Source organism: Syngnathus typhle, linkage group LG9 (genome assembly GCF_033458585.1).
Source record: "Syngnathus typhle isolate RoL2023-S1 ecotype Sweden linkage group LG9, RoL_Styp_1.0, whole genome shotgun sequence".
Lineage (NCBI taxonomy): Eukaryota > Metazoa > Chordata > Actinopteri > Syngnathiformes > Syngnathidae > Syngnathus > Syngnathus typhle.
In genome coordinates, this window is record NC_083746.1 from 3,562,358 (window position 1) to 3,575,054 (window position 12,697).

A 12,697-nucleotide genomic window follows, 5' to 3' on the forward strand; every position below is an offset into this window, starting at 1 on the left:
CCATTCTGTAGGCGGTGATGGCTTTAATGGCAAACATGGGGAACGAATGAATGAGGGCGGACTGGGGGAGGCCTCATGACTGTGATGTTTGCGCTCCATTTTAGTCCTCTAACATGCACTAACAAGATGCTAAGTGATCCGGGAGCGTCAGGAATTTGACCGGAGATAAAACCTATTCAAGAAAAGACGTTTATTCAAGTGTATGACGTAAAAAACGATTTTCACTTTGGAATTCATTTGGATTGTTATGTTCTTACTCATTCTCATATAAATTGCAAATTCAACCACTGTTTTTACAAAACAGAATTATACCTTGACTTATGAGTTTAATTTGTTGAAAATGCATTTTCATGTATATTTTTTCGTACGCATTTAAAGAAATCTAGCACTGTATTGTGCAAGGGTTGACCACAAATGGTTCAGCAACAAGTTGTAGACAGACAATGTTGTAATAGTAATTACAGTCATATTCTCTCTGCATACAATTTATATTAGTGCTGTATAGACGCACTCAAAGATGAGTTGAGACATTTTTACAGCTCTTGTAGGATTTATAAAAACGCCTCAATGACCAGTATAGTCATCTTCTACCTGTTTTATACTGCCACCGTGTGGCCAAGATAGGCAGCGTTTGTTTGATGCAACTGTTTAATTTTTTTGTAATTCTATTTAAATATTACAGTCCTGTATGTTTTTCTAAAGTACAACATAATGTGGTGCTAGTTTTAATCAGTACACAGTACTTTTTTTAAAATTAATAGCTAGAACAGACACAAATAATTCCATTGATTTTGAAACTTTGGAGTTTGAAGTTATGAGTGTGGTCATGGAACATATTAAACTTGTATTTCGAGACTCATGCTGCAGTTACTCTCAATTTGGATTTATGTGCTTGACAGTTCGACCTGTTCAAAAATCGACTGAAATTAAAACACTTGAGATGTCACTGAGATGTCTTGTGATCTTCCGAAATCTCACATGACTTCCGGTGCACCTAATAAAATGAACTTTAACTGTTTCTACTGATACGTAAGACTGCAATAATATTATTATTTCCCACTGCCATAAATGAATACTGTGTGTCTTCTTTATAAGATATGATTAAAAAGCCAATCGTGATCTGACTGAGATACTGTTATGTTTTAATATCGAATTACCAAGGACATGAGAAGGAAGGTTATGGGAATTCCATTTCCCGTCTCCCCAAAGAGCCTCGGATGTGTGAATTAGAAAGAAGGGCATTCAAGCAAAACAAGCACTCACCCAGGAGCCAGAAATGTGGAAGAACCCTGGAGGGCTGGCCAGCACGTTCCCTCTGGAAGAAGACAGCAGATGGCTCGTTCTCCGGGGACTTTGGAGGAGGAAGTCACCCTGATGCAGCCTGCACTGGAACATATACGGAACCTCCAAACATTGAATTCAATCAAAAGGGTGGAGGCTAACTTGTCTTTCTTCCTCCCCACAGTTTGTTGACGAGTGCATGCCAATACAAAAGCTGTGGTCCTTTTATTGTGAGGACATCTTAGCCAATCAGAAATCATTTGAAATTATTCATCCATTTTGTAGAACGTCTGTCTTCATTACAGTGAGCTGGAGATGCCCGTCAGTCCGCACTCATCCAGACAAACTACCATTCATGCTCACATTCACAGATACGGACAATTTAGAGTCTTCAATGATGATTATGATGATTACCTCACGGTGTGTCACGGCTGAGCTGAAGCCTATTCAGATGACAGCGAAGAGGACACATAATATCGAGAATCATCTTGTCCAGCACATTATGTTTTGAAGCACATAATATCAAGACATGGTCTGAATAATTCTTTTCATACTTCCTTGGCTACCTTCTTCTGTCCCTCACACTTAGCAGAACTACCTTCTTTGTAACTGTGTCTCCAACACACTTGGTATGGTCGTTATTTTATAACTCACACTTATGGATATTTTAGTGCCTTCATTTAAACAATCGTGCGAGAAAATCCATGCAAATGTGGGGAGGAAATGCAAACGCCATACAAGCATGTTGTCCCCTCCATAGGAAATAACAGAAACAAGAAAAATTATTTCCAGGGTCAATCTGTTGTCATGCTGAGGATAAAATCCCTACAACAAATTGCAAGTAATTGCCCATGGCTAAAAAGGTTTAAAAATGACCAACAGATGAACGGAAGTACTACTTTTGTCTAAATGGAGCTCCTCAATTCACAGTAGTGCTTTTATTGCTTTGGACTGAGCACACAAACGAGCAAGTAACACAAGACAAGAATCTTTACTTTGTTCTTATTGATGTCCATTTTCCTTCAGAGTCCAATGACGCCACCAAGCCACCCAATCAAGATGAACTTCATATCCATAAATCGACACAAGGCGAACGCTCTTGTGTCTGCGCAAACAAAACGAGAAGCTTAACAATGGTGCAAATAATGGGCCGTCCTAGGCTGCTCACACGACACTAGTGTAATTACAGCACTGCAAGGGTGATAATGGCGCTGAATGGAGCGCGCACAAAAGAGTGGACCGAAGACTTTAGCTCTCTCGGGGAAATATTGCAAAGTCGCTTCAATAACGCTGTATGGGCCGCCATCTTAATTTCCTTGCCTCAGGCGGGTGCTTCTCTAAAATCAAGGCGACACATTTAATTCTGAGCGTAAGGAGTCTGTTTAAGATACTAAGATGACTTTCTGTTGCATTTAAAGCTTTGCAAACTAGCAAGGGTGAGGGCTTTGACATTTCCAATTGTTTTTGTTTTTTAAATGGATGGCAATGTTCTGAACTTCTGTATCAATGCCAGTGTTTTAATGAGGAGTCATGTTCCTTAGTCAAGAAATTTAACGTTCTCCCCCATTGGTGACAATGTTGCATATATCAAATTAATTTGGTGTTTTAAGAAATCTTGTCCTGCCTTGTTGAAGTCGAATTTTCCTCTTCTGTTGTAAGATTTTAATTAAGAAATAACATGTTTTTTTTCCAAGAGTTTTACCAATGTATTTTTGTCTCACTTTGTTCAAGATACAATTCGTCAATAGAATCAATTAATTGAGCATATGTAGCAGTATTTTGTGTGTTGTTCTACATCGACTAAGAGCTTTGCCTGATATTTTATTGGCATTCACAAGAGTCAAAATATTCAAAGGATTAAGTTGTTAAACCAAAATGACAGCCTTGTGGTTCAATGAATGACATTTTAGTAAAAGCATTTTATGTCTCATTGGATCTTATTAGGCTGTGTAGGTGTACTAAATGTTGTGGTGACCTGAGTCCTTGAGGACCGTCATAGGGATGATGAAGGTAAAGGGCGCCAGGCAGAAATTAGCTGTAGTCAAGCACAGTCACTTCCCACTTCATCTCCTCTTCTGTGAATAATTCAAAGCACTCAGCCCCCACCTCCTTCAATCCACGATCATATTTGGAAAACCCCCAAAATGGAGGATGTACTGGAGCTGTGCTTAAGGAAATCTGACTGCAATGCCTCCTGGTTACATAACAAGGATCACGTTGATATAGATTTCAAAGGCTGCATAAGTGGGGTGGCAAATTTATCTGTAACATTATGAACAGTTTGAAGATAAAAATTGCCATTACGGACAGTCAAAGCAAAACTCCCTTGAATATGGATGAATTGAAATATATTGCTGATACATTACGTACAAAAAGTTAAATACAACTGAACTCTAATAATTAACCGGTAGTGGATTTGCATTCAGTTTATTCCACGGTTACATTAGGTATTATTTGAAAATTTAATTCAATCCCAAAATAGAAGATACAACCAAAATCGAAACACAATTACTTGCCTTATCACAAATGATTTGAATTTGAATGAAATTTATTCAATTTACGTTTCACATTAGCTCATAGGCTAATGACGGTTAGACAAAGCCTCCTGCTTAGCATCCTGTTTCAGGGTTAGCGCCGGCGGGAGTCGCATTTTGTTTCCGATAACAACGACATAGGAGGACTATGTCATAAAGCGTGTGAGTCAGAACAGAGCAGAGGATGTATTGTCTTCAAGAGGAGATGTTTTATTATTTCCTCTTAATGTGCTTTGCAGCCTGCAGGCGTCCCACGGCCCCCTCGCCTCGTTTGTAGCGTTGCCCTTTAGAACGTCGGGGATTAGCGTCTGGGGCCTTCTTTGTTTTGTGACTGCTAGGATCTGTGCTGATCACTAAAAGGTCACAGATCAATATCTGAAGAGGGGAGTGATTATCTGATGATAATATGGTTTGATGATTGCACAAGATGTCTCATAGATTTGAATGCAAATGGGAAGGCTTGTTTACCTCGGATATGGGACCTGCGATTGTCTAGTGACCATTTCCAGCAAGGTTGGGGCGAACATCCAGTGCCCTAATTTTGTGCAAGTCTAGTGCAAAGTGCAGTCTAACAAAAAACTTCTGAAACTCCTGGATGAAAATACAAACGCAATAGAGTAAAACAGCTATGTAAATAAAAACAGATCAAAATTGACAGCTCTTTAGTCTTGGTGGGATCAAGATTCGAAAGTAAAAAATGGATTCCTCGAAGAGTTGATATCAAAAACAAATGACTACACAGTTGTTTCAGAACATCAAACATTCTGCGGTTCTCCAGAGAAAGTGGCATTTACAGCTTGACCTTTGGTGCTCTTTAATTTTCCGTTGAAATCTTTGCACAGACGATTGGTTTTTATGACACTCGCATGGTAACAGGTCACATGACTAATTATCAAGGCATCAGGTGGATGAGGGCAATAATGAAGTCATGCAATTTACATGGTTCAGAGGAACATAGCAAACTTGAAACATGATTTCACGCTTCATTAAGTAATTTTGTATTTTCACACCTTTTCACTGAGTGTTCCAGATGCATGAAGTCCACCACAAGCCATGTGAAAGTCCTTAAAGGAATAAAATGTTTCTTTCTAAAAATAGAAAGGAGCATTGTACTGCCAAGGACAAGTGTGACATGACAAGTAGCCTGTTGAAAGGAAAAATAACCCTACACACATAACACACACACAAAATATTTGACAATTGACGACCAAATAGAACCTGAGCCGTAATGATTTTGGAACCCAAACATACATTTCTGGAAAATCCATATTAGTGTAAATACAGAAATACCAAAAATGATTTAATTGGATGTTTGAATTTCTAATGGAATGTTACTATTGTTGAATACATAAATTAAATTATTAGGTATACTAATAATTAGATTTATATTAATGATTTTTAAAAACGATATTTCTTCTATTTATTTGGCGTTTTAAAAAATCATTTTAAAATTCACAGCACAGCATAAATACTGATACTTTTAATTGAAAACTACTTAAAATGTCCCACAACTTTGCTTTGCTAGTGCTAAATTTGACCGGTAAATGTATTTATCGCAGAATATACACGTTAAGTAAAATTCCTCGGAAGTAATGTCAAGACGAGTCTGACATTTTTAGACTTGAGACTACAGTACCCTCTATTGGTAAATTGAAGCTACAGAAACTAAAAACCCTGCACACACAGCACTAGTGATCATTTAATTAATTACTCATCATTTTAACTTCAAGTTGAAAAGTATCTCCTTAAAGAGAACTATTGATTTTATATCATACAGAGATCAGAAAGATGGTTTGTTGTTCTGCTTGTCCCCCAAAGTTGCTGAAATTTTTCTACGACAGTGGAGTAGCCAGTTTTTGACTTTGTCAGGGGCACAAATAATTTCTTGGCAATACCTTAGATGTTTATGGTAAATTTAAGTTATGATTAAAAATTAGGCATACATGATAACATAGGTCCTTGGGGGGAAAAAAAAAATCACATTTTCCAAAAGTTCAAATGCAGAACATTCCAAAGTCAAAGCAGAGGGGAAAAAAGTGATTCATATTCCTCACCCAAGACGGACGGCATTGAGGTTGCGTTTGTTTTCCAAGGAGTTGGATTTAAAATCGTTACCGCTGCCGAGCGCCAAGACAAATCCAAAGTAGAGAATTTGAGCCTGAGCATTTCTCTCTTCTGACTCATTGCCGTTCAAGTCTTCTTCTCAAATATACAGTGACAAGGACAATTTCCTAGCTTTTGTCGAGGAAGCAAGAGGCAGGTGTATGAATATTCAATAACCGCTCATTGCAAATTGGATCTCCGGTGGCGGAATTATTACGATTTGTGGAGACGGCTTGTCAAAAGCGTTATGGATTGCCGCTTTCGGAATCTAAAGGGCATGACAAATTGCCTCATTGAAATTCCACCCAAACACCTGGAATCAGACACAACATCAGAGTTAAAGTCTTTATTTACAAATCTGTGCCATCATTCCATATTCTTCACAACCTGTGTAATATTTCATCTCATTAAATACAGCCTGGATAATGATAATAGTAATCTTAATGACTTCTCCCAGACATAAAGGCACATAAGTAGGCGAATGAGCACTGAACACCGCTAGTAGGAAGAAACGTTATTTTCATTCGAAATTTCATAAAAGGAAGATACGGTAGTAAGATATCAAGCAGAGGGGTGAGGAGCCTTTTTCTTCCAAGGGCCATGCTAGATTTATGAAAACATATGATATTTAGGATAGAATTAACATTCACCTGATCTGCATTTGAACCCATGGGCCTTGGATTTTCCCACCCCTGTAGTAACCAAATATGGCATGTATAAGAAGAACCCTTTGTACAGTTGTAATATTTCACATCTTGCGCCTAAAATATACACCACCAGTCTTACCCAGTTAAAAAAAAAGAACAATTCAAATCTCAGGAATGAAGATGCATCACGGGTTGTTGTCGCTTGTGGTCTCCTCGTCGATCTTCTGGAGGACCCTCAAATTACATCGAGGTGGGCTGGACAGCTGGACGAGACACGGCGCAAAACCTTTAAATTGTACGTACTTCGCAGGTAGTTGCAGCAATGTTATATGCGAGCCCAGGTACTTGTTGCTTGGCAGGGTTCACAGGGCTGAATAAATGTTCATTCGGGTTCATGTAACAGCCTGGTTAAGTATTGTGTCCTTTTTAAAATAATCGTTTTAAGTGAATGAACGACAGATGAACCAACCAAATAAGTAACAAACGCACTAACCTGTTAACGAGTTCACTAATTAATATACTGACTGACTGACTGCTCAGTCTGTATTAGAAATAAAATGCATAAACGCATTGTAAATGACAGCAAATAGGTGTTTTTGGACTGTTGGATATAGGGGCACAACTACAAACCTGATAATGAGCTACCGTGAGTGGACAAAATAAAGGTAGATGGGCGGGAGGGACTTTGCCTTACTTTTGAATCGCATGTAGCAGGTGTTACAGTAGAGCTGTTTGTTTCGAATTCGGACTTCAGCCCCGGCTTCCGATCCCCCGAGGGCCGTTTTGCAATCGATGCACTAGAAATGAACACAAAGTTGATTGTTCAAAAAGTGATACTTTTTTTTTTAAATAATTCCAATAAATTACCAACAAACAGACTGATTATCTAACTAACTAACTAACTAACTAACTAACTAACTAACTAACTAACTAACTAACTAACTAACTAACTAACTAACTAACTAACTAACTAACTAACTAACTAACTAACTAACTAACTAACCAACTAACTAACTAACTAACCAACTAACCAACTAACCAACTAACCAACCAACCAACCAACCAACCAACCAACCAACCAACCAACCAACCAACCAACCAACCAACTATCTAACTAACTAACTAACTAACTAACTAACTAACTAACTAACTAACTAACCAACCAACCAACCAACCAACTAACTAACTAACTAACTAACTAACTAACTAACCAACTAACACTAGTGACCTAAGTAAATGACTGGGTGAAGAACTGATGTCTGAGTAATTTACTAAACAATTAGCTCACCAGCTAAATAACTTTACTGACCAACCAGCCGACTGCTTAACCACCCAACCAGCGAGCTATCGACTTGACTAAGTAAGGAACTGAATGGCCGACCAACTGACCAGCCGGCTGACTGATTAACCAAACGCTGTCAAAATTCTCACAGCTTACGTGATGAACAACATCTATGACCACAAGACAAAGTGAATACTCTGGTCTAGTCAACAAATCTTAAATCAACGATACAAGTAAAGTTTTCCAAATATCTTTTTGGTTTCTATTCAGAATATGCCCTTGTTTTTTTTCTCTAGTTTTCATAATAATAATAATAATAATAATAATAATAATAATAATAATAATAATAATAATAATAATAATAATAATAATAATAATAATAATAATAATACTGCTACTACTACTACTGCTACTACGACTACTACTACTACTAATAAATTCGGCGTGTAATATAATATTTTAGAATTGATGATAAAAGCAGGAATGACAACAAGCTCAGACAGACATAAAACAAAATATGAGGTGGAATGATGTTTGAATGAATTTAAACTAAAATGACCAAATATTTGGTCGAAGGAAATAATGCTGATCATTCATGTCAATAAAGTGGAAATGCCAATCAAGACTTGGGCTGAAATACACTTTATCTTAAGTGCGAAGATGAAGGTGTGAGTCAGAAGGTGTGAAAATGATCTCACCTTAAAACAGGTCAAATGATAACAGAGTCCGAGGGACTCGATGATCATGGCTGCTCCTTTTCCCAGCGCCAGGTCACACATAGTACATACTTTCTTACCGCTCACAGACCTATATCGCACAAAGCACAACTTGGACATATGGAAGCACATGGAGACACTTGCAATTGCTCAAAGCATGGCTGATACTTCAACTTGGCAAACGAAACAAGCATGCACAAAACCACATTAACACTATATATATATATATATATATATATATATATATATATATATATATATATGAAAAATCTGTTTGCCAATTGAAGAATTCTCATAATCTATACACAATATTGTAAAATAAAAATAAAAAATTGCCATAAAATGCTGAAGCTTTAGCAGGCACTCCCATAAAAGCTGCAACATCAGAACCAGTAGACCAACCCAGTTTACCTGCTGCGCTGCTGCCGACCACCTGCGTCAGAACCAGGTTCTGGTTCTGGCGAGGTGGTGGGTAAGAGAGAAGATGTCGAAAGCGACGACAACTGTCCAGACCAGGGGGTGTTCCCAGCTGCTGGGCCCCCGAAAGAGGCGGGCAGAGTGCTCGAGCCGAACGGCGCCCCTGGCGGCCCGTCGCCGTAAAAGGGAACGCTGCCGGAGAGGGCGGAGTGAGGCCGCGAGTAGTTTGGTATATGGGAGTCGCTCCTGAGTGTCCAAGACGAACGCCAGGAGTTGGGGGGGTTATCTAGGTGGTCAAGAGAGCCGCCCCTGCAAAGCCAACCCCGTGCCCAATTTTGCCAGTTAGCCCCAGCACCAAAACCCACAACCTGCGTACATCGGCGTTAGCGAGCCCACACCAACCACACCAGCACCGGAATGGTTGACCAACCTGCGCGTAGATGGCAGATCGCTGTTGCTAGGGGCTGTGGCGGAGCGTTGGCGGATCCAGCTGCTGTCCGTCAATAAGTTTGTTTTCTTCTTCATGTCGTTCAGGAGCTGCTGGCGTTGGAGCTCCGCCTGTGATGGCGGCTGCCCACCCATTGCGTCGACCACATCGCCGCCTATCACTGCAATCACAGAGGGGGAGGCCAGACATGATCGCTGAGAATGAAAACCTCAACGATGAGATACAGATAACCAACTCTTTCATCATTCTCGACTGACACATGAAATCAAAAACATAATGATCATTTTTAAACATAATAATTGCAGCAAAACTCATGGCCGACTCATGGAAACGAGTTGCACGAATGAGCCAGTCAGTACAGTCACGCCCTGCAATATTGTGGGCCACGAGCCAATTTAGTATAATACAGCAGTAACCCGGTTAACATTATCACATGCGTTTATTTGTGTGTTCTAGCCGTAGTCGTCTCATGACTGTTGCAGGAATAAATTGGATCTAATCATGCGGCCAGCATGAACAGGAACAAAATTTGAATTCTTCGCATTTGATGTATTGGAATAGTGTTCACAGGCTTCCCTAAACTAGTTTCTGTTCAATCTAAAGACATTCAAACAGTCAATGTTGATGCTGAAAAGTCAGATATGATCAAGTCCATCAATTCTGAATTAGATTGTCTGATTTGCATGCTGATTGGAATGTTTTGATTCAGAGGCCAATCAGAGCCAACGATTGCGGGGCAGGAGCCGACCTCTCTGGGGCTCCCTGTATCTCATGGCAATGAGAATGTTTCTCCTCTCCTTCTCCAGCTCGCTTGCGGCCCTTTGACCGTGTGCCACTTTTTCCCGTGTGCTCTTGGCTTGCTCCTCCAGCAGCCAGTGGGCCATGTCGCCCCGATGCATTGACAAACCTACAGCAGCGGCGCACATTTGACGTTTACGTGTGCCTCACTAGTTCAGTGGATTCCATTGAAGGTCACAGTTTTACGTACAACTGCGTGTATTGTGTATTGTAACACTTAATTACTGACCTCTGTTTGGAAGTCTTTCTTCAGTCTCAAGCAATTTAGCCCTGTAAACAAAACAAAAAAACCCACAATTAAATTGAGATATTTTTGGGGGGAGGACACACATTTTTTTCCACATCTTACCAGTTGCAATTCATATGGAAATTATATTACACACGCACGCACATGCACACACACGCACGCACACACACACACATTATCGCTTTATCTTAATAGCCAACATAATGACCGTTGCTCCTCGATGGCACGCTTCCTCTCCTGCCGCTCTTGCTCTTCCGCGGCCATCAGCCTCCTCCTCAGCTCCTCCTTCTCTTCCTCTCTCCTCTTCTGCCACGCAAGCTCCTCCTCTTCCCTCTGCCTCCTCTCCTCTTCCTCCTTCTCTCGGGTCCTCCTCATCTCCTCTTCCACCTGCCTTTGGCGCTCCTCTTCCTCCTTCTCTCGGGTCCTCCTCATCTCCTCTTCCACCTGCCTTTGGCGCTCCTCCTCTGCTTCCCTCTTCCTCCTCTCCTCTTCCACCTGCCTTTGGCGCTCCTCCTCTGCATCCCTCTTCCTCCTCTCCTCCTCCACCTTCAGGCGTTCCAGCTCCCCCTCTCTCCTCTTCCTCTCCTCCTCCTGCTGCCTTTGACGCTCTAGCTCCTCCTCCCTCCTCCTCATCTCCTGCCTTTGGCGCTCCAGTTCCTGCTCCTGCTCCCTCCTCTTCCTCTCGACTTCCTGTCTCTCTCGCTCTAGTTCTTCCTCCCGCCTCCTCATCTCCTGCCTTTGGCGCTCAAACTCTTCCTCTCTCCGCTGCCTCTCCAACTCCAGCTTCATGCGCTCCTGCTGCTCCTCCTCCTGCCTCCTCTTCCTCTCTTGCTCCAGCCTCTCTCGCTCCTGCTCTAGGTCCCAGTAGGCGAGCGTTGGGCCCGCTGGCTGCAGGAGAAACAGAAATATGACCGACATATAGCATACTAGAGAAATTGCAGTGCAATATAATAATGTTTCTGTCCCACATATGCGATTATCTTACTTGATGTTAGTAATTTTGTGTTGTTACGTTTCTTTCTACAAGTACATCATTTCTAAATTGTTGTAACCCCAAAAAATAATACAAGTATTTTCTTCTAATACTAGGAACTTCAGATTGTTATACGTATTTCTTCCGTGTTAAAGCCAATCTTCCCAACAAAAAAGCGTTCGTAATATATCATTTACTGTAGCACTTAAAATAAATGATGTGGTACCTCGCGTTGTGGAACACTGCTAGAGATCTCCTCCTGAGCCTTTGTCCACTCCTCCTGCAGTTTCTCCTGGTCACGTTTATATTTCTCCTATATGACAAAACAATAACACTGACACTTCTTAATATGGAAAGAATTTTGTCTTCTATTTTCAATATACCTGTAATTGGCGCTCCTGCTCCTTCTGCCACTTCTCCTGTCGCCTGCGTTCCTCTTCTGGATCCCAGGACCAGCGAGTTGAAGACGCGGTGAGTGGTGGAACAGGTATCTGAGGATGGAGAGGACATATACACACAATTAAGTAGAACATTAAGCTGATCCTTTCTTCTGGGTTCTTCCCGTGTTGCTGAATAAGGTATCCAAAACATTAGTAATATTAAAAATGACTTTTTCAACTTAAATGTAGGAGGGGCCAATTTTTCAGTAGTGTTACTGAGGGGCCAAATAAGACAACACTCCATAACTCGATGCTATTTTATATATTGACAAAATGTAATCAATTTAGTTGGTCATAACTAATTTCTCAAGAAAATATAGCAATATGGCAATGCACCAATGTTGGTACTCACATCTGGCATGTCAGAGCCTGCTGATCCTTGAAAAAAAGACAAAACCATCCGGTCAATATTTGTGTCATGCACCATGGAAGATTCATTCAAGGCACCCTGCAAGCCATCTGCCACATTAACAGGCTGCTGACGGGCTTATTTGCTTTTTATTGCCAAGTCAAGCACCAATTGATCATGAAAAGTCACAATGAGAACAACAAGCCATGAGAAACAAACAAATGTCACGTTCACCCCATTCCAACTTATTGATTGCCTCCACTCAACATCAAATGTGGAAATGGAGGAAATTAAGAAGAGCATGATTGCATAAGCACATCATCAGCATGCAGAAGTGAAAAAGGTTGAACATGCTGAGAGCATGGCAGGAATATGCTTTTAATGGGCGTAGAAAAGTAACAAAAAAAGGGAGAAGTTTTAATTTTACACTAAATGAAAAATGCTACTAAAAAGTGTTTAGAG

At 40.5% G+C, this 12,697-nt stretch overlaps 1 protein-coding gene across 6 annotated transcripts in view; it reads right to left on the reverse strand.

The window, feature by feature from the left end:
* Positions 1-6,249: 6,249 nt before the first annotated feature.
* The window catches only part of lmo7a (LIM domain 7a), a 39,267-nt gene continuing 32,819 nt past the window's right edge, over positions 6,250-12,697 (reverse strand). For 4 of the 6 annotated variants that reach the window (XM_061287865.1, XM_061287866.1, XM_061287861.1 and 1 more), the window contains 10 exons: positions 12,239-12,264; positions 11,830-11,937; positions 11,673-11,759; positions 10,682-11,361; positions 10,456-10,496; positions 9,411-9,588; positions 8,975-9,289; positions 8,546-8,654; positions 7,260-7,362; positions 6,250-6,828 (listed from right to left, as the gene is read on the reverse strand). In XM_061287865.1, coding sequence (XP_061143849.1) covers positions 6,806-6,828; positions 7,260-7,362; positions 8,546-8,654; positions 8,975-9,289; positions 9,411-9,588; positions 10,456-10,496; positions 10,682-11,361; positions 11,673-11,759; positions 11,830-11,937; positions 12,239-12,264 — 1,670 coding nt within the window. In that variant the 3' untranslated portion in view covers positions 6,250-6,805. Of the gene's footprint in view, positions 6,829-7,259; positions 7,363-8,545; positions 8,655-8,974; positions 9,290-9,410; positions 9,589-9,736; positions 10,336-10,455; positions 10,497-10,681; positions 11,362-11,672; positions 11,760-11,829; positions 11,938-12,238; positions 12,265-12,697 lie in introns of those variants that run through there. The other 2 variants (XM_061287867.1, XM_061287868.1) reach the window with 2 other exon arrangements.